The 25,658-nt window shown below is 40.5% G+C and overlaps 1 protein-coding gene across 3 annotated transcripts in view; it reads right to left on the reverse strand.

The window, feature by feature from the left end:
* The window catches only part of LOC109454334 (uncharacterized), a 30,318-nt gene extending 5,309 nt beyond the window's left edge, over positions 1-25,009 (reverse strand). Inside the window, exons 1-4 of one of the 3 annotated variants that reach the window (XM_019744838.3) lie at positions 24,872-25,009; positions 24,101-24,303; positions 23,165-23,351; positions 22,146-22,265 (exon numbers count right to left, since the gene is read on the reverse strand). In XM_019744838.3, the coding sequence (XP_019600397.3) occupies positions 22,146-22,265 (120 nt within the window). In that variant the 5' untranslated portion in view covers positions 23,165-23,351; positions 24,101-24,303; positions 24,872-25,009. Of the gene's footprint in view, positions 1-13,045; positions 13,231-17,228; positions 17,423-22,145; positions 22,266-23,164; positions 23,352-24,100; positions 24,304-24,871 lie in introns of those variants that run through there. The other 2 variants (XM_074338131.2, XM_074338132.2) reach the window with 2 other exon arrangements.
* Between the last annotated feature and the right edge of the window lie 649 nt (positions 25,010-25,658).

Here is a 25,658-nt window from a genome sequence, read left to right on the forward strand (position 1 = left end):
CTGTCATATAGTGAATTTAGCAGCTGTTGTTCCCAGCCTCACAAGACAAAAGCAAAAAACCTAAAATGAACAACCTTCTTGGGTCTATCAGAGAACTGGGGACATGGGGAAACCACCATCTCCAAAATTGGAGAGACACAAAAAAAGCTATTTTATAATATGATCAAAATATTCTATAGTTAACAAAACCTGTCCTTAAAATAACCTATTTCACCAGGGCCTAAGCAAACACAATAAAGACCACAATATCCAAGAACTGTGAGACACTGTCATTGTAAAATGACAGGTGTAACATACACATAATAGGAATACTTGATAGAAAAAAAAAAAAGGCAGAAAGGAACAGAAGAAATAAGTGAAGCAATAATCACTGAGATTTTCCAAACATTAGTGACAGACAGCAAAATGTAGATCCAGTAAGCCAAGAAAACATAAAACATGAAAACAAACAAAACATGAAAAAAAAAAAACAACCCAAAAAATGCACACCCAAGCATATCATACTCAAAGTGGAGAAAAATCAAAGACAAAGATAATTTACTGAAAGGAACCAAAGAGGAAAAACAAACCTTAGTTATACTGAAACAAGGATAAGAACTGGATTTATTTTCAGAGACCATGCAAGCAAGAAGACAGTAGAGTGAAATATTTAAAATGCTGCAAGTTAAAAAACAACAACAACCCAATATCCCATGATTCTGTGTCAAGCAAAATTATTCAAAAGTGAGAGACTTTCTGAGATAAAAACTGAGAGAATCTGACATCAATACCCCTGTTTTGCAAGAAATGTTAAAAGAAAATGATCAGAAAATAGGTAAATGATAGAGGTGGAGCATCAAAAAAAGGGATTAATGAAGGTAAAATATATTATCCTTGTAATATATATATAATATATATTACTACTCTTTTTTTAATTTGTACTTAATCTGCTATTACTCTGTTCAAGGATAAGTGAAACAAATGACAGCAATGTTAAAAGAGACAGAGGGAGGAACTGAAAATATACGTGACCCTTGAACATCTATGGGAGTGAACTGTGTGGGTCCACTTATATGTGGATTTTTTTCAGTACAGTTGGCCCACTTATACTTGGATTTTTAAAGCCTCCTGTATAACTCTCCAGGCCCTCCTGCAGATAATCAGAAATGTAAACACAGTCCACAACTGCCAGAGACTAAAGGAACCAAAGGGAAGAAATGGAAAGGAGAGCCTTTTGAAAAGGTTCCCTTATCTAACCACCGGTGCTCCCCACCACCCGCCATGCTTACTTAAAAATTAAGTGTCAAGGACAAATACAAATCTTAAAGGTTTTCTTTAAAAGTAGTAAGAGCCTTGCCATCTGAACAAATAAACATAACTTATTCCAACTGTAATAAGTTAGTGAGTTTTTTGCCTTATACTTGTCTCATGGCTGAAATTTAAAAAATGAAACTATCAGGTCTCTGGTTGCATCTGTCTATATATGTGTGTGTGTGTCTACCTGCAGAGTATATTAACAAAATTGGTTTGTAAAATGCTGTTTAACTTAAAAAAATTAAGTGCTTATATAAATTAAGAAATATAACAGAAACTAACCCGAATATTTTCCAGGATCTGGAAAAATACTTGATGTTAAAGTTCATTAAAAAAAGGTATGTCTTTAGTTATCAGAATTTAATACTTTATTCTACCTAGGCTTATAAATCTATCAGCAAAAATAACTTAGAATGACTGCTGACTTGGTCTAACATCTCATGAAACTTTTATGGGTAATCTAAACATAACTATTACAACAGGTAAAATAAATAGATATAGGTAGGGACAAAACGTCTTTTAGGTGAAACACTTTAGCAACAATTATATGTATTTAAAAATAGTTTCCGAAGATTTTTTGATAACTTGAAACTTTAAAGTTTTTCTAGCTAAATTAACTGATGATTACCTGAATATTTAGATCATTTTCCAAATAAAATACTGAAATATTAATTCTTAATAAGTCTATTTTTGGCTTATTACAGAGAAACTAAAACATAAATTTGGATTTGCTGTTAGTAAATGTGTCACATTGAAACATTGCACTATTAAAAGGGAAACATGTTTCTTCAAATTATGAAATACATTAATAAATTTTCCACTTTAAAAAAAACCCTGATGTAACAGTTCACAATAGCTTACTTAGTTTTCATTAGAAATTGAGGTTTTTAAGAGTTAGAAATTCCAACATATATAATTGAAACTACTAGGAATATGTTTTCAGTAAAAGGAGGTGTAAGTTATGGAAATGGGGTTTTGAGGAAAAGTTGTACATGTTTGTGAAAGGAATCCTGACAAAGCAAATTTTGTACATGATCAAACTAGATAAGGTTGAATGTATTTATTATAAATTTTATCATCAACAACGTACTTATGTAAAACTAAAACAAATGTACTATGTAAAAATAAGACAATGTTATCTGCTAGAAGGATAGTTTTCCTGCAAAACTGGTATGCTCTTAATAAGAGATTATAAAGCAAAAGCAAAGATTTCATGTTTCATTAAAATGATTTCCTGTGCTCTGTATCATCAGGTTTTTCACTGCTTAGGTAAACCAATACTGGGGGCGCCAAAAAAATGTATACATATTTTAAGAGCTGTTATCTATGTATTAAATACTTTTTGAAGTTGAATTGAATTATGGTAGCAATGTGTATGTAGTATGATGTTTGTTCAAAAGATGGTGTTAATGAACTGAATGCTAGCGTCACCATGTGACAGGCAGTCAAAGAAAATGGCAAAGAAAATGTCTTTAGAGGAGCGCAAGACCATTTTGAAGTGGTGTTTGAAATTCGAGAATGTGGTGGAAATACAACGACAATGGAGGTGTGAGTCTACAACCTCCAACGCGCCTAACAACTGCTCGCATCCATGGTAAGTCTGAGACGCATGGTGCTGTGTGTGATGAGCACAAGGGAAGACCCGGGAGGCCTCGCACAGCAACAAGTCCTGCTGCTTCTGCTGTGGTGCTGGAACGGTTCACACGCTCGCCACAGAAGTCTACCAAACAGTGTTTGCCGTAATCAGAGGTGTCTGGACACTGATGGTAACCACTCTGAGCACCTCTTGTAATTGCAGAAGTCAAACGTGACTCGTATTCATCTTTTGTTGTTCGTATATATTGAGTATTACAATTTTAACACAGTTTTTCCCTTTCTTAAAATGTGTATGCATTTTTTTTGGCACCCTCTGAATTAAAAGAACTACGTTTTGCTTATGACTATGTAATTTTCTGTATTTGCCTAGGAAGTCTTGAACTGTCACCATGATTAGATGGATAACCAAGTATTGTTTCGCAGTGACCTATGATCCTACTTGACCAAGTGTTTTAAAAGCTTTAGATGTTTGCCAAACTTCCCCAAATTCAAATATTAGAGTCTTTTTCTTAATCTGAGATTTTAAAGGGAATACTTGAAACATTTCAAATGGTATATCTCTCTCTTTATAAGAGGGGGAAATTAAACTATTTAGGCCTATTTGCTATGCTAATATTACATGGGAAGCATTGTAAAATAAAGAATAACGTATTTATAATGTGAGTATTATTATTACTAAAATAGTATGTTGTAGAAATTATATAAAACTTCTAAAGATCTAAAACATCCTGATATGTTTTTATTTGCTGTTCTAGATGTTACCTTAGCATGTTGAGTGTTGCACAGAAAAGCAAATTTCTTTTGTCAATAGCATTGTAATCAGATCTCTAACCAAGTCATTGAAAATCAGGAAAATCACTGAAATCAGGAATATCATTAACAATCAGAAAATCAGGAAAGACATGCAGTCAGTTACACGTTGCTTAACAACAGGGGTATGTTCTGAGAAATGCGTAATTAGGTAATGTTGTCGTTTCAACATCAGAGTGCACTTACACAAACCTAGACTACACACCTAGGCTACATGGTATAACCTGTTCCTCCTAGGTTACAAACCTGTACAGTCTTACTGTACTGACTACTCTAGGCAATTATAACTGTAATGGATCGTGTTACAACATTACGACAGCTATGACGTCACTAGGCTATAGGAGTTTTTCAGCTCCAATGGGACCACTTGTCATACATGAACTCCACTGTTGACCAAATGTTATGTGGTGCATGACTGTAGTTGAATTGAACAGCACCGTCAAACAACTGGTTTAGGGGTGACATAAGCAGCCTGCAGTGTAAGATGTCCTCCAAGTCTCTCCCTTTGATGTTAACAAGTTGCACAATTATAATTCCCCTCCCCCACAAAGGATACCCTGCTTAACACACAAAGAGGTCTGAGATTTCCTCACATTAAAACATCTGAAGGTGGGCGTCTTTGAGCAAAAAGGAAAGGACAGAGAGAGACAGGTGCCACAGGCTCAGCTCAGTGCTCACTGCGGCTCCAGAGGATTGAGAGCGGGGTGGAGTCAGGTTACAGCAGATACACTGTGCAGCCCTAAGGAGCAGGAGGGTAGAATTAGCACTCCTGCTTGAGCAGCCAGTACACACTGCAGCTGAACCCATACAGGGGCAGAGATGGAACGCAAAGGTGTGGCAGATGTGGTTCAGCAGCCACCATTATTAGGCAGAAAACAAAGCCCCAGTTGTGTAGCTGCCTCTCCTCACCCTCCCAGCAAAGCAGCCCCAGGGGACTCTGCAATAGCAAAAGTGTTGGGTTACAGAATACACTCTTGGCAGCCCTGAAGACTGCAGGGACAGAAACATTTCTACCTGAGGGGCAGGCACATACTAAGATACAGAGGTGTGGCTAAGGTCTGGCAGCCGCCATTACTGGAAGGAGAACAAAGCCACAAATGCAGGAACCAGCGTTTCCCCACCCATCCTGCCACCTCCCATCGCAGCAGAGCAGATGGAAGCACCTGGGATACCTCACGTAGTACAGCACTCCTGGCAGCATCTGTTTGCATGAGGCAGCGCTGAGCACTTGTGCACCCTGAGTCCCACTGCTTACCACACTGCCCCACGGGGGTGGAGCCCCAAGACCAAGGTGACCTTGTCACAGAGGGGATGCCCCCTCACCTCCAGGGAATATGGGTATTTTCACAGACAGGTGACACTACCCCACAGAGATCCTGGAAACCCCTGCAGTGCATTTGCGAGACAATAAACACTTGCGCTTCAGCACCACCTGCTGGAAAGCAAAAGAAAACATCTACAATCAACTCAAAATAGTGAAGTATCAAATACTTTCAAAAAACCAAATTTCGGGGTGGCCAGATGGCTCAGTTGGTTAGAGCGTGAGCTCTTAACAACAAGGTTGCCGGTTCAGGTCCCCCACGGGCCAGTGAGCTGCGCCCTCCACAACCAGATTGAAGGACAACAACTTGACATGGAGCCGATGGGTCCTGGAAAAACACACTGTTCTCCAATATTCCCCAATAAAACAAAACAAAAACTAACACAGATTTCAGCTCTCTTTCTTGGGCTGCCTATGCAGGTGGAAGCCATCTCTTACTCAGTATCATGGCTGCCCTACGACCCCTTGTGAAGCCCAAGATCGTAAAAAACAGGACCAAGAAGTTCATCTAGCACCAGACTGATATGTGAAAATTAAGCATAAGTTATGGAAACCCAGAGGCATTGACAATAAGGTGCACAAAAGATTCAAAGGCCAGATCTTGATGTCCAACGTTGGTTATGGGAGTTAACAAGAAAACAAAGCACATGATGCCCAGTGGGTTTTGGAAGTTCCTAGTCCACACTGTCAAGGAGTTTGAAGTGCAGCTGATGTGCAACAAATCTTACTGTGCTGAGATTGCTCACAACATCGCCTCAAAGAACCACAAAGCTACCAATCCCAATGCCAAACTGCACAGCAAAGGAAATGAATGGACAGCTTGTATGCACATTTTATTTGTGTTAACAAAACCATAAATTTCTCAATCCCCCACAACAGATCTCATTCCCGTATGTGTCTAGGCAGAAAAATAATCCATTAAATACCATGCATAACCCAGATAACAAGTAGCTCAGAAAGAAAATGAAAAAAACCTCCAGAAAAAATATTTTTAAGGACGTGGAAATATATGACTTAAATGACAGAGAATTCAAGATTGGAGTTCTAAAAAAAAAAAGACTTGAGATACAAGAAAATTCAGAAAGGCAGTTTAGTGAATTCAGAAATAAAATCAATGAACACAAGGAATACTTTACTAAAAAGATTTAAACTATAAAAGACAACCAAACAGGGCTGGCCCGGTGGCTCAGGTGGTTGGAGTGCCATGCTCCTAATGCTGAGGTCACCGGTTCTATTCCCACATGGGCCAGTGAGCTGCGCCATCTACAGCTAAGACTGTGAACAACAGCTCTCCCTGGAGCTGGGCTGCTGTGAGCATCCAGAGGTTGGCGTGAGCTGACGCGGGCTACCGTGTGCTGCCATGAGCGGCCTGTGGCCAGCGTGAGTGGCCGGTAGCCATCGTGAGTAGCTGGCAGCTGGCGAGAGCTGCTGTGAGCGGCCCACCAATGACTGGCAACAGCCGGGGGAGTGCAAGGCTCATAATACCAGCATGGGCCAGGGAGCTGTGTCCTACACAACTAGACTGAGAAACAACGGCTTGAACTGGAGTGTGGGGGGTAGGCGGGGGAAAATAAATAACTAAATAAACTTAAAAAGAACCAAATAGAAATACTGCAGCTGAAGAACTCAATTAAAGATATGCAGAATGAACTAGCGAACTTAGGATATAGAGTAGACAAGGTGGAGGAAAGAAGTGATGCCAAAGATAGGAATCTAAAAACGACTCAGATGGAAGAAGAGAACTGTAAGGAGACAGAAAAAAGCACTCTATGTGAACAGACTCTATCAGAAAAATATAAGAATAATGGGTATTCCAGAAGGAGAAAAGAAGGTGAAGGGAACAGAAAGCTAACTCAAACAAATAATTTATGAGAGCTTCCCAAACCTATGGAGAGAACTGAGTACTCAAATCCAAGAAGCTAACAGAATACCTAATTATTTCAATCCAAAAAGGCCTCCAAGGCACATATTAAAACTGTCAAAAACGAATGACAAAGAATTCTCAAGGCAGCCACGCAAAAGACAGCAACCTATAAAAGAAATACCATTAGATTATCATCAGATTTATTTTTAAAGCAAAAACAAGCTGGAAAGAGTGGAATCAAATACTCAAATAACAAAGTGAGAAATCACCAGGCAAGAATAATTTTTCTAGCAAAGCTATCCTTTAGATATGAAGGAGAAATAAAGACTGTTCCCGACATACAGGAGCTGAGAGAATTTACCATCACTAGATAGACCTGCATTACAGGAAATACTGAAAGGTGCTCTCCTATCCGAAACAAAAATAACAAAGGATACAAAACTATGAGTAAGATGACTGACAGATATAAAAAAGCAGGAAATTACAACCCTTGTTCAGAATGCTATTAAACACTTAAACAACATAAAGGTTAAAGGAAGCAAAACATTAAAAAAAGAGAGAATGTAGTAGCTAAGTTGTAAATGAACTCACAGCATAAAAGGGGTGATTTGTGACAACCAAAACATAAAGGTGGGCTAAAGGACTGAACTTGCACAGGGGAATGGAGAAAAGATGCAATCAGAAGAAAAAGGACTATTGTATATTGTAAAGCTTTCTTTTACATAGACCTAATTGTAACCACACACAGAAAATCTGGAACTGAGATACATAACATTAAAAAAAAAGAGGAAACAGAGAAAAACAATCACAGAACACCACCAAACTAAAATAACAGACAGAAACAAAGGGAAAAGAAACAATGGAGACACAGAACTACCAGAAAACAAAAGATAAAATGGCTACATGAAATCCTCACATATCAAGAATCACCCTAAATACAGATGGACAGAACTCAATTAAAAGGCACAGAAGCAAGTTGCATCAAAACACAAAACCCAACTCTATGCTGCTGGCAGGAAACACATCTCAGCTGCAAGAAGAAACACACTCAAAGTGAAGAGGTGCAAAATGATACTGCAAACAAATGGCATCCAGAAAAAAGATATAAGTGTAGCTGTACTTATATCTAACAAAATAGATTTACAAGATAAAAAAACAACGAGGGGGTGGACGGGTGGCTCAGTTGGTTAGAGCACGAGCTCTGGGCAACGGGGCTGCTGATTCTATTCCCACATGGGCCAGTGAGCTGCGCCCTCCACAACTAGAATGAAGTCAATGAGCTGCCACTCAGCTCCTGGGTGGCCAGATGGCTCAGTTGGTTGGAGCGTGGGCTCTCAACCACAAGGTTGCCAGTTCGACTCCTCAACTCCTGCAAGGGATGGTGGGCTGCACCCCCTGCGACTAACAATAGCAACTGGACCTGGAGCTGAGCTGTGCCCTCCACAACTAAGATGGAAAGGACAACAACTTGACTTGGAAAAGTCCCGGAAGTACACACTGTTCCCCAATAAAGTCCTGTTCCCCTTCCCCAATAAAATCTTCAAAAATAAACAAACAAAAAAACATAACGATACAAAGGTGGACAGTTTATCATTATAAAAGGAACAGTATATCACAAAGACATAACATTTATGTATACACACACACACACACACACACACACACACACAAACATACAACCAAGATGGAAGCACCAAAATATATAAAACTACTTAAGACAACTACAGGGAGAAACTGATGACAATACAATTATAGTAGAGGATTTACATACCCCATTGACAGCAATGGACAGATCACCCAAACAGAAAATCAATATGAAAATACAGGCCTTAAATAACACATTAGACCAAATGGACATAATCGATATTTACAGAGGTTTTCATCCCAGAACACCAGATTATACATTATTCTCTAGTGTAGATGGAACATTCTCAAGGATAGACCATTTGCTGGGACACAAACAAATCTCAACAAATTTAAGATACAAAGCAACCAAGCATATTCTCTGACCACAATGCTTTCAAACTGGAAATCAACTGCAAAAAAGAAAGCACGAAAACCTACAATATGTGGAGATTAAACAACATGACAGTAAACATCAACTGGGTCAAAGAAGAAATAAACAGATCAAAAGATACTGAGACAAATGAGAATGACAGTACGACATACCAAAATTTTTTGGGTATACCGAAAGTGGCAATCTCAAATAAACATCACAGAAATACAGAATCCTGTCATCTGAAAAAAATTCCATTTGCAATTACAACAAAATAAATAAATAAAATAAAATACCTAGGATAAATTTAAAGGATGTGAAAGACCTACACACTGAAAACTAAGACACAATTAAAAGAAATTGAAAAATAAACAAAGATATGGAAAGATAGTTCGTGTTCATGGATGGAAGAATCAACATAATTAAAATGGCCAAGTTACCCAAAGAAATATACAGATTTAATGCAATCCCCATCAAAATCCTAATGACATCTTTCAAAGAAATAGAACAAAAACATCATCAAATTTGTATGGAACCATGAAAGACCTCAAATAGCCAAAGCAATCCTGAGAAAAAAGGACAAAGCAGGAGGTAACACACTTTCTGACTTTAAGTTATACTACAAAGCTGCAATAATCAAAACAGCATGGTATTGGCAGAAAACGAGACACAGACCACTGGAACAAAATTGAGAGCCCAGAAATAAATCCACATACATACAGGCAAACAATTTTTGAAAAAGGAGCCAAGAACATAATGGAGAAAAGAAAGTTTTTCATAAAATGGTACTTGATCATTGGAAAGCCACATGCAAAAGAATGAAACTAGACTGCTATTTGTCACCATACAGAAAAATTAACTAAAAAATGGATTAAAGACCTAAATATAAGATCTGAAACAATAAAATACATAGAAGAAAATGTAGGTACTAAACTTATGGACCTCTGTCTCAGAAAGAATTTTATGAATTTGACCTCAAAGGGAAGTAAAAGCAAAAATAAATGAATGGGATTATATCAAACTAAAAAGCTCTGTACAGCAAAAGAAATCATCAACAAATAAGGCAACCAACTGAATGGAAGAAGATATTTGCAAACAGTACCTCTGATGAGGGGCTAACATCCAAAATATGTAAAGAACTCATACAACAACAAAAAATTCAGTTAAAACATGGGCAAAGGACCCGAACAGACTTTTACCAAGACAACATGCAAATGGCCAAGAGATACAGGAAAAGATGCTCAATTTCATTAATTATAAGGGAAAGACAAATCAAAACCTGATCTGTTAGAATAGTTATTATCAATAAGACAAGAAATAATAAGTGTTGGAAGGGACGTAGAGAAAAAGGAACCCTCATACACTGCTGGTGGGAATGTAAATTGGTACAGCCACTATGGAAAATAGTGTGGAGGTTCCTCAAAATATTAAGGCAATCCCTCTTCTGGGTATCTACTTGAAAAATCTGAAAAAACTTATTCATAAAGATACGTGCTCTTATGTTCTTTGCAGCATTATTCACGGTGGCCAAGAAATGGAAACAACCTAAGTGTCCTTCAATGGATTACTGGATAAAGAAGATGTGGTATATATGCACAATGAAATACTACTCAGTCATAAGAAAGGATGAAATAATGCCATTTGCCACAACAGGGATGGATCTTGAGAATATTATGCTAAGCGAAATAAATCAGATGGAAAGTGAAGAACTATATGGTTTCATTCATATGGGAGACATAAAACAGAAAGCAACAAATGAACAAACAAGACGAACATAAAACTCATAGCCACAGACAACAGTATGGTGCTTCCCAGAAAGGAAGGGATGTTGGAAGGTAGGGGGTTATTGCAAAGTAGAAGAGGGTAAAGGGAGTCAAATACATGGTGGTGGAAGGAAGACTTGATTTTGGGTGTTGAACACACCCTGCAATATAGAGATGATGTATTACACAATTGTACACTTGAAACTTTTATAATCTTAATCTTATTAACCAATGTCACCCCAATAAATTCAATTAAAAAACACACAACATACCACCTTCTGGGACATAAAATATACCTTAACGGATCTAAAAAAAACCCCACAGAAATCATACAAACTATGCTCTCAGAACACAGTGGCATTAATATAGAAATAAGTAACAGGAAAATAGTTGGAAAACCCTTAAAGACACGGAAATTAAACAACACTTCCTTTTTTTTTTTTTTTTTAAAGATTTTTATTGGGGAAGGGGAACAGGACTTTTATTGGGGGAACAGTGTGTACTTCCAGGCCTTTTTTTCAAGCCAAGTTGTCCTTTCCATCTTAGTTGTGGAGGGCGCAGCTCAGCTCCAGATCCAGTTGCCTTTTCTAGTTGCAGGGGGCACAGCCCACCATCCCTTGCGGGAGTCAAACCGGCAACCTTGTGGTTGAGAGGACGCACTCCAACCAACTGAGCCATCCGGGAGCTAAGCAGCAGCTCAGCTCAAGGTGCCGTGTTCAATCTTAGTTGCAGGGGGCGCTGCCCACCATCCCTTGCGGGACTCGAGGAATTGAACTGGCAACCTTGTGGCTGAGAGCTCACTGGCCCATGTGGGAATCGAACCGGCAGCCTTCGGAGTTAGGAGCATGGAGCTCTAACCGCCTGAGTCACCGGGCCGGCCCCTTAAACAACACTTCTAATCACACACAGGATCAAATAATTCTCTAGAAAAATCAAAGCTTATTTTGATCTACACGTGTTTCCTGGCTTAGAGTGTAGTCCCAGTAAACCCATTGTTAAGTCGCAAATATCATAAGTCGAAAATGCATTTAATACACCTAATCTACTAAACAGCAAAGCTTAGCCTGGCCTACCTTAAATGTGCTCAGAACACTTACATTAAAGTTTGGCAAAATAACCTAACACAAAGCATGTTTTATAATAAAGTGTTGAATAGCTCATGTAATTTAGTGAATACTGTACTGAAAGTAAAAAAATAGAATGGTTTTATGGGTATTACTTTAGCACCACTGTAAAGCTGAAAAATTTTAAGTTGGGGACCATCTGTAAATGAAATGAAGATAGAACATATCAAAGGTTGTCTGATGCAGTAAAAGTAGTGCCTAGAAGAAAATGTATAGCACTGAACAAATAAACTAGATAAAAAGAATAATCTATAATCAATAATGTAAGCATCTCTCTGAGAAAACAATAAAAAGAGCAAATTAAAGCAGCCAAATAAATACTCCAGTTCAAAATGGTGATGTAAGAGGGTCCTGAACTCACCTTCTCCCACAGATACACCAAATCTACAGCTACGTAGAAAACAATTTCCTTGAAATAAAACCCCCCAAAACTAGCTGAGTAACTCCTACATCTTGGGTGAATGAGGGAAAATCGACATCCAAGCAGGTAGGAGAGGCTGAAACACAAACTGGCCATAAACTCCACCCGTGTCGTGGAAACCCATAATTGGGAGGGAACTCAAAACCCCAAACTTCTTGAGGAGTGAAGGTCTTGAACCCCATGCATCTGGCACATTGACTTTGAAGACCTGCACCTAAACATGTAGCTTGGAAAGCTAACAGGGCTTAAAGGTCTCAGGTGTGTGGACTCAACCACCCCAGGGCCCATCCTAGAGGCAGCCAACGGAAAAGTGCCCAGACATTCTGTGAAAGGGGCTTACTTGCTTGCCTTAAATCATTGGCCTGACGGACAGGCATGCACTTTCAAACACCTCTAGGGGCCCACTGAAACACTCTCCAAAGACAGAGCTCTGCAGATGCAACTGTGCACTCCCCTTCTGTCTCTCCAGCTCTCCGCTATCTTGTATCTACACTTGTAGATACAAGGCAGAAGGAGCCTGTGCCCTTGACTGGTGCCCCAATTTTGGCAGCTGCCACCTGGAGAACACCTCTAGATCACCTGGCTCTGGTGGCCAGTGGGGCTTATGCTTGAGGATCCCAAAGGAATACAACAGATGGAGAAAGAATTCTTAACTGTCTGTCGTCCCAAGGGCACAGCAGGGACAACAGGCTGATGGTCTTTTTGTGAAAGATGCCTGTGAGCTTATCTTCACAGCTGCAGACCTAGAGGCAGGGGTCTAATTGAACATACATCTAGGAGCCTACTGAAATACCCTCCAAAGACCAAGGCCTCTGGGTGCAATCTTTACACTCTCCCTCTGCCTCGTGCTAGCTCACCAGTATCTCCAGGAAGAGCTTCTCCACTTGGTCTGGTGCCCCGATTTCTGTGGCTGCTGCTCAGGGGACATCCTTAAATTGCCAAGCTCTGGTGATGGCGAGGCTTTTATTCATGGGTCCCATGAAGAACAAAGGAGAGACAAGTGTTGGCACTGCAGAGACAGCACTATAACACACATCTCAAGTTTTTCTGTGATCCACATACAAATACAAAACAAAAAAATGAATGTAGATACAAGCCTTACACCTTTCACAAGAATTAACTGAAAATAAGACCACAGATCTAAATGTAAAATGCAAAATCACCTAGAAAATAACAAGAAAATGAAAGTGATCTTGGGTTGACAAATTTTAAGATACAACAAAGGTAAAATAGTAAGTGTCACTACATTAAAATAAAACCCCTGTTCTACAAAAGGCAGTGGTAAGAGAATGAAAAGACAGGTACCGACGGGGGTGGGAGGGTGGGGGGGAATCTTTGCAGAACACATATCTGATAAAGCGCTGCTATCCAAAATGTCCAAAGAACCCTTAAAACTCAACAAGAAGAAGACAATCCATTTAAAAGTGGGCAAAAGATCGGAATACACATCACTAAAGAAGATATACGGATGGCAAATAAGCATATGAAAGTAAGGTCAAAATCAAATGTCATAAGGGAATTGCAAATAAAACAACAATGGATATCACTTAAGACACTTATTACAACTGATAAAATTCAAAGGACTCAGAACACCAAATATGGTGAGGATGGTAAAACTACAGGAATCCTCACTGCTGGTGGGAATGCAAAAATGGTTTGCTGCTTTGGAAGACAGGCAGTTTCTTACAAAACTAAACATATTCGTACCATAGTATCTAGCAATCATACTCCTTGGTATTTACCCAAATGAGATGAAAACTTGTATTCACACAGAAACATACAAATGGGTATTTATAGGTGTTTTATTCATAACTGCCAAGACTTAAGAGTTATCCTTCGATATATCCTTCAATAGAATTAACAACCAACTTGTGGTAAATCCATATGATGAAATATTGCACAGTGATGGAAAAAATGAGGTTATCGAGCCATGAAAAGACCAGGAGAAAACTTAAAAGTATATTGTTAAGTGGAGGAAGTCATCTGACAAGGCTACACACTGTATGATTCCAAGTATATGACAATCTGGAAGAGACAAAACTATGAGCCAGTAAAAAGATCTTTGCTTGTGAAGGAATTGGGGATTGTAGGGAGGAATGAATGGATAGGGAGAACACAAGGTATTCTGAGGGACAGGAAACTATTCTATACAATATAGACATGTTGCCAAAACCCATAGGTTGTGTAACACAAAGAGTCAACGCTAAGGTAAACACTAAACTTTAATGCATCGATACTGGGCTGTCAATTTTAACAAACATACCATGATAAAGGAGATGTGAATAAAAGTGCAAACTGTGTGAATGCACAGGGGTCACGTGGAAACTGTACTTTTTCATCAACTTTTCTGTGGACCTAAAATGCTCTGAAAAAACTGGTCTCATCATTTCACATCTTAAAAAACTACTAGACTTAAAAAAATTAGTATCTAGTGAATTTCTTATCCTCCACATGCATGTATTTAAAATAAACAGAAATTTATATATACCATAGTTTACTATTTAATAGATTGTTTTTAATTAACTTTCGCTACTTCAATTTTAAATTAATTGAATTTAAACTTTTCTATATAGATCATGCTAAGATTTAGTTCTTTAAATGGATATAAAACTGCATACCATAAAAAATAAAAATTTTCAAAATTTCAAAAATTTTCTTTCTAACTAAAAGGACAAGAGACATAGTTTGTCCCTCCACTTCATTTCACATCAGGGATACTGTCAGAAGTGAGCAGTTTAGGGGTTTACATTTAATCCTTGAAACCTACTAGGATTTTCAAAGATTTACATAAGCTTGAGTTGTTTTTCTTATTATCAATTAAAACGGAAATTCAATAGCTTTTTCCTTTCATCAATTAAAATAGAAATTCATTTGTCTTTAGTATAGTTTTTAAAATGTCAAAGTTCTCTAGGGACATGCACATACAAAAACTGATCTAAAACTGAAAAATGTGCCTGAGAATTTAAATACACCCATCTCACAGCCTGAGATTCAGTTGCCTGAAATGGAACAAAAAGTCTGTTTGGTTTCAGGATTTTCTTGCTTTACACACTTATTTCTCAATCAACTTACATTTTCAAAGTCCAAGAAATAAAAAATCTTACACACTAAAACAGGAAATAAAACTGTGAACTGCTAAAAGAAACTACAGTTAAATGACTGATACATTCAATAGATAAAGATATCTAAAGGAAAGAAATAACAAATACTAAAATTAGCTGAGATAAGCAGCCTGCTTATTCATAGTTAAAAAGAAAAACCCACGTTCAGAAAGTTAAACACATTCCCAAGCTTTGGGGTCTAGATACCCGCAGTTGAGATAGAACCCATAAATCGGGTCAGTCCCTGGGGAAGGAGGGACATCTGAGCCCCAGGAATGAGCTCTGGGAGCGCCACACACACCCCCTCCTGTAAGCATGGAAGCGCTCCCTCCCTCAGACTTCCATTATCACAGTGAGGAAAGTCTCAGCCTGAGTCACTTTAAGGTTCTGACCCAAATGAACTTCCAAATTCATAAAGCTTTTTTCCAGGAGATAGGAATCCTGACTCTCAATGTGCACAAATTACACTCTGTGTGTATCTATATCATAATTACAAAACTCAACATGTAAAAATCGTCTAGGCCTAAGAAAACCCCCTTTGCCAGGTCAAGGAGGGGTTGGGGGAAGCTTAGTTTGGAGTCAGTGGCCTCAGACCTCTCTGCTCCCCAGTCACAATGCTTTGGACCACCACCGATCATTTAAATGACATAAACCCAGTGTTTCAAGAATCCAGCAAAATCACTTCAACCCAGTTTGTATAATGAGGAAAGAAAATTGTAGGGGACTTTTACTAGTTCAACAAGAAAACCCACAAATATCTATTTCTATCAGAAATGAGTATGCCAGTTAATTATTATTTCAAAAAAAAAAAAAGAAAGTGATTTGTAAACAACCATATTGGAACACTTCTAGATGCTTTAAGTCTAAGCCCTGATATGCCACTTGAAATCACCCAAGGGAAAAGAACAGACCTTAGAATATTACTACATCCACTTAGGGGCAGAAAAAGGAAATAACAAACTTTAACAAATGTATGTAATAATGAAATATATTTTTCTATTTTTTTCTTAAATTCACCTCTTTTTTGCTCCTTTGGAAATATTTTATACCGTCTCCGAAGCTCTAGTGATTAAATAAATTTTCATTTTTTTGAAAAACTATGTCTCAAGTGAATAAATCTTTTCAAATTGACAAACGTAGGGAGGGGCAGTACTGACTAGGAACTGCGCTGAAAGGGCATATCACCCAGGAAAGTTTCCCAAGAGGAACATCCACCCAAGCGACTTCCCACAGGATGTCTGTTCTCATAGGAAAGGTCCTGGGGATGGTTAGGAACGGGGATTTCATACAACATATTCCAGGTGGTTATTCCCTGCTTTCCTCTCATGTAAAATATCCACAAAAATTAATCTTTGAAAAGAGCCATCCATACCTCAATAAATGATAAACAATTAAAATGCTGCGTCTGTTTGAAATGCACCACGGAGGACAAATAGTTAATGATACTATGAACTGGAGAGAAGATGGCGTCTGGAAACGCGGGGAAAGATCTGGAAATTTAGGGATTTACTGCCAGCCCTAGAAAGAGGCAGGCTGAGGAGACAGGATAGTGGATTTGAGGCCCTGCTTCCCAAACATCTGGAAAAGTGAAAGGAAAACGAGTCGCCTGGGGAAGAAGGAGGAACTGGGGATCCCCCACACCACAGCTCTTCCCATGCACGAACCCTGGAGACTGAATCACGACTGTCCCGTTGACCCTTCCCGTGATCACTACACAATCTGGGGGCTACACGGCCACGCGCAGTGACAGGACACACTGCCCGGAGGTGCCCGCTACCAGCAGCTGCCAGAAGAACTTCCACGCTGCGTGCCGGAGGGGACCTAGGTCCAAGCAGACCCCGGTCCGCAGACTCCGGGGTGACCTCTGGGAGGTTGGGTCCTGCCTCAGCTAGTTCCAACCAGCCCCTTGTCCCCGTCTCCCGACATCCTGCACACTCACCATTTCTCGGTTTCTGAGGTTCCCTGCCGTCCACCCTACGACTTCTGCGGCAAGTGCAGGTCACAGCGACGAAGGATGATGTGCCGCAGGCCTTTGAAGGTAGTAAGAAGTGGCCCGGTACGTTCACAGGAGCTAGAACCTACTACCACGCAGTCCACACCGTCCACACCGTAATCTGAGCACCGCCCCCACGTACGTTACCACTGACTCCCCTGATTGGACAGTTCGAAAGGCCCCACCCTCTCCTGCCTGAGTGACAGCAGGCCGGAGGTCTCGTCTCTGGGCCGACTTTGTGTCGGCAGTGGGTCCGAACCTGTCCTCTCGAAGGACACTGCGTTTAACTATAAGGCCACCAGCCCACTTGCAGAACTGTGACCCTTTTTCACAAACACAGACACTTAAAAGTGACTCACCATAAGTAATGATGAATCTGGCTCCATTTTGATCTTTGATCAGTTCTAGCGGGGAGACGTCACCCTTCCCTCCCCCATCCGCACTCCTCTGGTACTTGAAAGAATCCTGTGGTTTCAGGAGCACTTGGCTCTGACGGGAAGTTTGAACCCCACAGTCCTAGACCAGGTCCGAAGCCTCAGATGACAGCATGTGTGAAACAAATGAGGCAAAGTAACCACTGGGAAACCTTTCCAAGGAATTCCATTAATACCCATTTGGTGAAAGATCAAAGGAGGCAAAACTGAAAAAACAGTCCTTAGTGGAAAATAGTAGATGGCAAAGGTATGAAGAATAAAGAATCAGGACAGTGGTCAGCTATGGGGCAGGACAGAGATGAGTCAGGGACAGGACCATCAAGACACCCTGGCCACTGCCCACAGGCCATTTATGAATCTTGATGATGATTCCAGGGTGTTCATATTGTTATTACTAGATTGTACCATAACACAGTTTGTATATTCTTTTCTGAATGTATTTGAGACTAAAAATTTTAAGAAGAAATTCAGTTTTGAAAAGAATATAATTTGTATGTTTGTTTGCCCTGTAAAGTGGCAATCTGAGTTTTCATTCACGGTTTTGGCAGCAAAAATTAGTAACAAGCCATGCGTCTATTTAGAAAAAATGGCTTATATAAATTCATCATTATATGTACACTTTAAGAACAAAGAGTGGTATGTATTGATGTGTGAAGATCTGGAGTATTTATCAATAGAACTCTTAAGTAAAGTGTATTGCGATATATATGTATATACCATGTTACCTCTTCTGTAACTGTTACGGTCACCTGCAGAGTTAGGTAGGCCCCTACCCTAGGTTTGGTTGACAACACATTCTTGCCAGAAACATATGAAAAGTTTTATTACTTCCATAACTGAAGTATCTGGGTAGGCCTCTCAAGCAGGTGGAAAATGGCTTGAGAAAGCAAGAAACAGAGGCTGGCCTGGGTTTTGTTTTGTTTTGTTTTGAATTGAGGTTAGGGGATGGGCTAGGGTGCACACCAGGACAGAGGCTTCCAGGGATTAAATTCTTACCAGCTCCAAAGGAGTGAGCATTCAGGCTTTATTATCACCTTGCACAGATGTGGGGCACAGGGGGAAAAGGAAGATGAGGCTTTTAAAGATGTCAGCTGTCAATCATTAAAAAATGGAGTCAGAGACCTCTGGTTTCTCCTCTGACATGTAAGGAGCTTGAAAGGTGACATTCCTATCCTCACCAGAAAAAAGCTAACAAACTTAAAATCAACAACTCAGCTCTATCAAAGCATTAATCACAGGCCAAAGAAAGAGACAGAAAAATAGCCGTTTTGAAATATGCCCACAATATTCTGTTCTTAACAAGACCTGTCCTCGAAGATTCTGTTTCAGCAAAGCCTAGCAGACTGGGATTTTACTAGCACCAACTGACATGGGAGAGGGAAACTGGCAACTGAAGTCCCTTTCTGCCTGACCTAAGTTGACGTTGGGGAAAACTTAGAAACACTTGTGAGGTTAGTTTTTTTTAAACTCCTGACAGCAAATATGTGGTATTTTTCCAAAATCACTCTCCAACACCAACCGGGTGGCTTACAGTTCAATTCGATTCTAACAGTAGCCAGAGTTAATATCAGACTCCATAGTTTAAGGGCTCAGTCCCACAAGACTGCCCCCACTTCAGATGCCAGCCACAAATAGGGAGGCCCAGGCCACACACATTTCTGTATGGCCAACTGCAGATTCAGAGGGTCTCTGGACACACCCCATGTTTGTTGAATGACTTTTAGAACTAAGAAAAGTGCTTTATTATTATTGGTTGATTGTAAAAGATACAACTCAAGAACAGCCAAGTAGAAAGGATACGCAGGGCAAAGTGAGGGTGGGAGAATAGGAGATTCTAGGCCAACTCCAGGCAAGACACTCTCCCAGAGCACTGAAGTGTTCACCATCAGATCTCTCTGAATTCCAAGGTACAGGGGTTTGGATGGTTTCATTATGTTGCCGTGACTGATTGAATCATTGGCCAGTGGTTATTAACTCAATCTCTAGCCCTCTCCCCTCCCCAGAGTTTGGGGGCTGGGCTGAAAGTTCTAAGCCTCTAATCTAAGCTTGGTCTTCCTGGTGACCAACACCCATCCTGAAGCTATTTAGGGGCCTGCGGTTACCTCATTAGAACATCAGATGCTCCCATCACCTTATCACTCAGAAAGTTCTAGGGCTTTAGGAGGTCTTTGCTAGGAACCATAGACAAAGACCAAATATCTTTCTTATATACCATAGAATGTCACAGACCAGGACACAGACTCATTAAAATACTGAGACCAAATCACCGGACTACAGAACACTTCCTCTCCACCCACAACAGAGCACTACATCAGGAGGACTCCTAATTGTAACAGTGGATACACTGAAAGAGTTTTTTTAAACTTATTTAAGAAGACTCTATAAAACCCTAAAGATGACATGGATGACAAAAGCTAAGATCCCTGAGTATATTCTGGCCTCTGACAGTTACAGCAAATAGTAAAAACAGCCTAAACCCTAGTTAGATAAACATAAAACCTCACACGAAAGGCTTATTTATCTAAGTTCCTTTTACACAGTACATCATGTATGGCATTCAACAAAAAACTACAAGCAATGCTAAAAGAATTAAGACACAGTGTGAAGAGACAGAACAAGCAAAAGAACATAATTCAGATGTAGTAGATATGTTGGATTATCAAACCAGAAATGTAAAACAATCATGATTAATGTGCTAAGTGTTCTCATGTAAATAGGGGACAATATGCAAGAATAGAGAGGGAATGTAAGCAGAGATGGAAACTCTAAGAAAGAACCAAATGGAAAATGCAAAAAATAAAAAACAAAACAACAGAGAACAGAAATGAAGAATTTCTTTGGAGGGCTTAGCAGTACAGTAGAAATGTGTGAGGAAAGAATCAGAGAGCTTGAGGAAAGGTAAATACAACTTCCAAAATGAAATGCAAAGATAAAAAATAAAAATAAAAAAGAACAGAAATCCAAGAACTTTGGGACAATTACAAAAGGTATAACACATACATAATGGGAATACATGAAAGAGAAGAAAAGGACAAATAAGTAAAGGAATAATGAGTGAGATTTTCCCCAATATAATGATAGACACCAAGACAAAGATCTAGGAAGCTCAAAGATCACCAAACAAGCTAAAAACCTGAAAATGCATACCTAGAAATATCATATTCAAAGTTTAGAAAAATCAAAAACAAAGAGAAAATCTTGAAAGAAAGGGGAAATAACTTATAGAGAAACAAAGGTAAGAATAAAATTGGACTTCTTTTCAGAAACCATGCAAGCAGGAAGAGAGTTTTGTGAAATAAGGTGTTCAAAAAGAAACTACCCAACTAGAAGTTTGTGTCAACTAAAATTATCTTTCAAAAGTGAGGGATAAATAAAGACTCTCTGAGACAAACGAAAAGTGAGGGAATTTCTCAACAATACCTCAGCTGTGCAGGAAATGTTAAAAGAAATTCATCAGAAAGAAGGTAAATGATAAAGGTAGGTGGAGTGTTAGGGAAAGAATAAATAAAGGTAAAATAAACCTATTTGTTTTTGTTATTCTTAATTAATCTGACAGACAACATTTTGCTGAAAATGATAATAGAAGCAATCTACTCAGTAATTACAGCTTTTGGATACATGAATGACAGCAATGTTATAAGGGACAGGTCAAGAGGAATGGGGAATGCTCTATTATGAGGAATTTACACATCCAGTGAAGTGCTACGGTGTTACTTCAGAGAGGACTTGGGGTAGTTGTAAAAATATATACTGCAAACTCAAGGGCAATGACTAAAAAAGTAAAAAAAAAAAATGTAATATGATATGCTAAGAAAAAATTTAAAAATGGGATCAAGTAAAACGTTTTTAAAAAGGCAGAAGAGGTAGAAGACAAAATAGAACAAGGGCAACCTAAAAAATGATAAAAATATGGCAGATATTAATCCAGCTATATTAATAATCACTCTAAACATAAATGGTCTAAATATGACAAGCAAAAGACATGTCACTAAGAAGGTGGAATAGGGAATGTTCTACCAAAATCTCCCCACAGCGCTCCGATTTTGACAACTACCCAAGGATAAGAATACTTTTCTGGGAGTCCAGTGAAGTTTCAGCACACCACTGGAGAGAATAGACTGAGAATACACACATCGCAGACTAAGAATCACAGTTTCATGCTACCCACGTCACCCCTCCCCCCATGCAGCACACCTCACTGCCAAGAGACTCCCTTGCTCCGCCTGTGTTTTCTCCCACTAGGGAAAAAGCGTAGTGACCGAACATTTGCCTTTCCCAGTGGTGTGGGACACTGCCCATGAGGCTCACTGCTTTCTTGTCTCATTTTTCTCATCAGCATGACAAAATGACCTTGAACGAAACCACGTTATTTGAGGACCTGCTGTACGTCAGGAAAGGGGGTGTTCTCTCTATCCTGGTACAGGCCTACCTCAGAGATGTTGTAGGTTGGGTTCCAGACCACCACATTAAAGCAAGTGTAGCAATAAAGTGAGTGGCAATCTTTTTGCTGGTGGAAGGTCTTGTCTTTAATTTGTAACAAACGCAACATCTGTGAAGTGCAATAAAGCAAAACACAGTTAAACAAGGTATGCCTGTATTTACAATTTTTTTCTTCTGAAGAGCCTCTAACTAGTGCCATCAGGGTTAGGAGCCTCCCCCAGGACAAATGGTTTGTTCTATAGGGTTTAAGGACCTAAGCTGAAGTCAGGTTTGAACTAATCCCTTGGCTGTGCCCCAGTGAGGCCATGGGTGTTGTTCCCTTAACTCTGAGGGTCAGGATCTGGGCTGCAGTAGAGGCAGGGCAGCAGCAGCAGAGGCACTGAGGGGTCCTGGGGAGCCCTCTGGAATGATGTGGATCAACCCGCCACTTATTGGCTGCCTTTCCGCCCCTTCTCCTTTCTTTCTCTTTTTGAATAACTGCTCTTTCAGAAGTGATCACCCCATGGGCCCACCTCCCACACAGGGTGTAGTCCCACTGTCCCACCCCATCCCAGGGTATGTAGGGGCCAACCCAGCCTCTGTCACAGCTTCACTCTAACACACACAGAAATCCGGGCAAAGACATCGACCCAGGACTTTAGGGAAGGCCCCAATCCCATATGCCTGCTCCCAAGTGCCTGGAAATTCTCCAAACTGCCCACTCTGGTGGACTGCACATAGCACTGGGGTTGGGTGGGGTCAACACTGCCCCACGGGGCAGCACAGCTCACAGCACCAGCTCCCCAGCACCCAGCAGCCCACAGTGCGGCTGCCATCAGGCAGCAGAGCAGGTGAGCAAGTCAGAGCAAAAGAAGACAGACCCACGGGGTGGTCACGTTGAAACATGCTGCTCACAGTGCCAAGTGTTATGGTCACCTGCTGAGGCGTGGTTCTCATGCTGAGAACGATGCTGGTGTGGGCCCTTCCCCCCACCTCCCCCAAGAGAGTAGGAAAAGGCTTACAACTCACATAAGAGGTCTCAGGCCTGTGAAGCAGCTCTCAAATGACTTCAGGAAGGAAAGGATCCTGGTCTGGGTGTCCACTGTGGCTGGGTGCAGGGCCAGGGCAAGAGTCCTGCTCATAGATAGGGGTTTGTGTGGTGGAATGTGACAGTGTCAGAGGAGGGAGCCCCGGACTTTGTCCTCAGCTTGTCCAGCTGTGGACACAAGGGGAGAGAGGAGGAGGAGCCTTAAGCTGTCAGCAAACAATAGAAAATGTGGAGTCCAACAGCTTATAACAAGGACAAATGTGGGTAAGAAAATTATGCATTTGCAATGGTTTGTTTTTATATAAAGAAATACTAAGGAAGCTGAAGAAATGATCAAAACTATGTATTTGGGGGTGGTTGGAGTAACAGCGCTAAAGGGGACAAGGACAGGTTTGCAGGAAGTCTTCTTAACGTAGACTCTTCTATCTTATAGATTTATTTAAAATAAACACCGAAATTTATATACACCATAATTTACTATTTATTAACCATTCTAAGATTTAAATCCTTTAAACACTAATGGTCACAAAAGGATAAACTATACAAAGAAAATGTTCAAATCTCTTGCTAACTAAAAGGACATGTAGAATCCTCGTTCATCCTTCCTCTATTTCTCACATTTGGGGGTATTTTCAGGAATAGGTAGAATATTAGAATGCCACATATAAGAAGTTCAGCCCCTTAACTGTAGTAGGATTGTCAAAGATTTACGTAAGTTTTTGGTAGTTTTCCTCACATCAATTACAATAGGAATTCAGTTGCTTTAGCCTTTTTAATTTTCAATGTGCATACAAAACCTGATCTAAAAATAGAAAACGTACATCAGAACTTAAATGCAGTCATCTTACATCTTCAGGTTCTCTTGCCTAAACGAACAAAAACTCTATTTGGTTCCACAATTTTCTTGCTTTCCTCACCTCGTATTTCTCAGTCATCTTCCAGTTTCAGAGCCTCCACCCAAAAGACTTCCCATAGGACATCTGTGCCCAGGGACAGTCCTGGGCGAGAGGAACAGGGATTTCACACAACGTCTTCCAGGTGGTTATCCTCGGCTAAAATATCTTCTTATGTAAAATATCCACAGACAAATCTAAATCTTTTAAAATGATGCATTCATTGACTGTAGAAAAATGACAAACACTTAAAAGGTTGTGTCCGTTCCAAATGCACCACTAAGGACAAACAAGTGACAACGGTGCTGTAACTAGAAGAGGGGAAGCTGAAGTTTGGGAATTCCTGGAGGTTCTGGAAATTTAGGGACTTACTGCTAGTCCCGGGGAGAGCTAGGCTGGAGGGACAGGGTACTGGATTTGAGACCCTGCTTCCCAAGCATTTGGAAAACTCTTGAGAAATGGGTCCCCTGGGGAGAAAGGAAGAACCCCACAGACCACAGCCCTTCCCATGCACAAACCCCAGAGAACGAGTTATGATTGTCAACCAATGACCCTCCCTGTGGTCACCGCACCCTCTGGGGCCCGGGCCCAAGTCGCAGTGCGCAGTGACAGGACAGGATGCCAGGAGCCTCGGCTGCAGGCCCATAGACCACGATGCGTGCCGGAGGGGACTGAGGTCCAAGCGGAGCCCGGGCCGCAGACACAGGAGGTGACAGCGGGGAGGCCGGGTCCCGCTCCCAGCGGGTACCAACCAGCCCCTCGTGCTCCTCTCAGAACCTGGCCCCGCACACTCACCGTTTCCCGGGTTCTGGGTTACCCCAATGTGGTACCTTCGGCTCGCTCGGCCCGTGCAGGCCACAGCGGGAGTGACTGACGTTAGAGCAGAGACACCTGGACCGTTAACCGCAGGTGAGGTGAGATTGCAAGAGCTGCCTGGAACATCTACGCGGTTAACGGAGCGTGGCCCCGCCCACCTGCCCTGATGAACCTCTGATTGGACAGTTCGCAAGGACCCGCCTCCCTAATTCCTGAGCCAACAACCAGAGAAATTGGTCACTTGGCTGAGCAGAACTGTTACAGAAAGAGGGTTCTTGGCCTCACATATCAACGTGAGCCCATATAGAGTTTAAAGTAAAAGTAAGTTTATTTAGAGTAAGTAAGAAAACAAAGTCCACCCATAGACAGAGTGGCGGTCTCTAATCGCTAGTGGAAGAAAGAGACTCTTTCCATCCCCTGGGTTAGAGTTTATGCCTGTTTTCTGCTTCCATGGAATATTCATTGGTATGGGGGCGGGGGAAGGAGAATAGAAAAACAATGTTTATCTTTAACTTCAGTAAGATGCAAGAAGAATAGGGGCAGTTTTGTTTTGAACTCTTATAAAGCACAATCGGTGTTTTCTCTCCGTGGGCTTAACTAAGGGATGGTCATAATTGAACCTCTATTTTTCCAATAGTTTGCTCTGTGTAATTGATTAATATCTGCCTGAGTTCTCTGTGTTAAAGCACATAGGCAGCGGGCTTGGAATCCAACCTCTTAGTTCCCTCTCTGTAAAATTGGTCCTCATGCCCCTTCCCTATATTAG

This window comes from Rhinolophus sinicus, chromosome 15 (genome assembly GCF_057876585.1).
Source record: "Rhinolophus sinicus isolate RSI-liver-muscle chromosome 15, RSI-T2T, whole genome shotgun sequence".
In the NCBI taxonomy this organism is placed as follows: domain Eukaryota; kingdom Metazoa; phylum Chordata; class Mammalia; order Chiroptera; family Rhinolophidae; genus Rhinolophus; species Rhinolophus sinicus.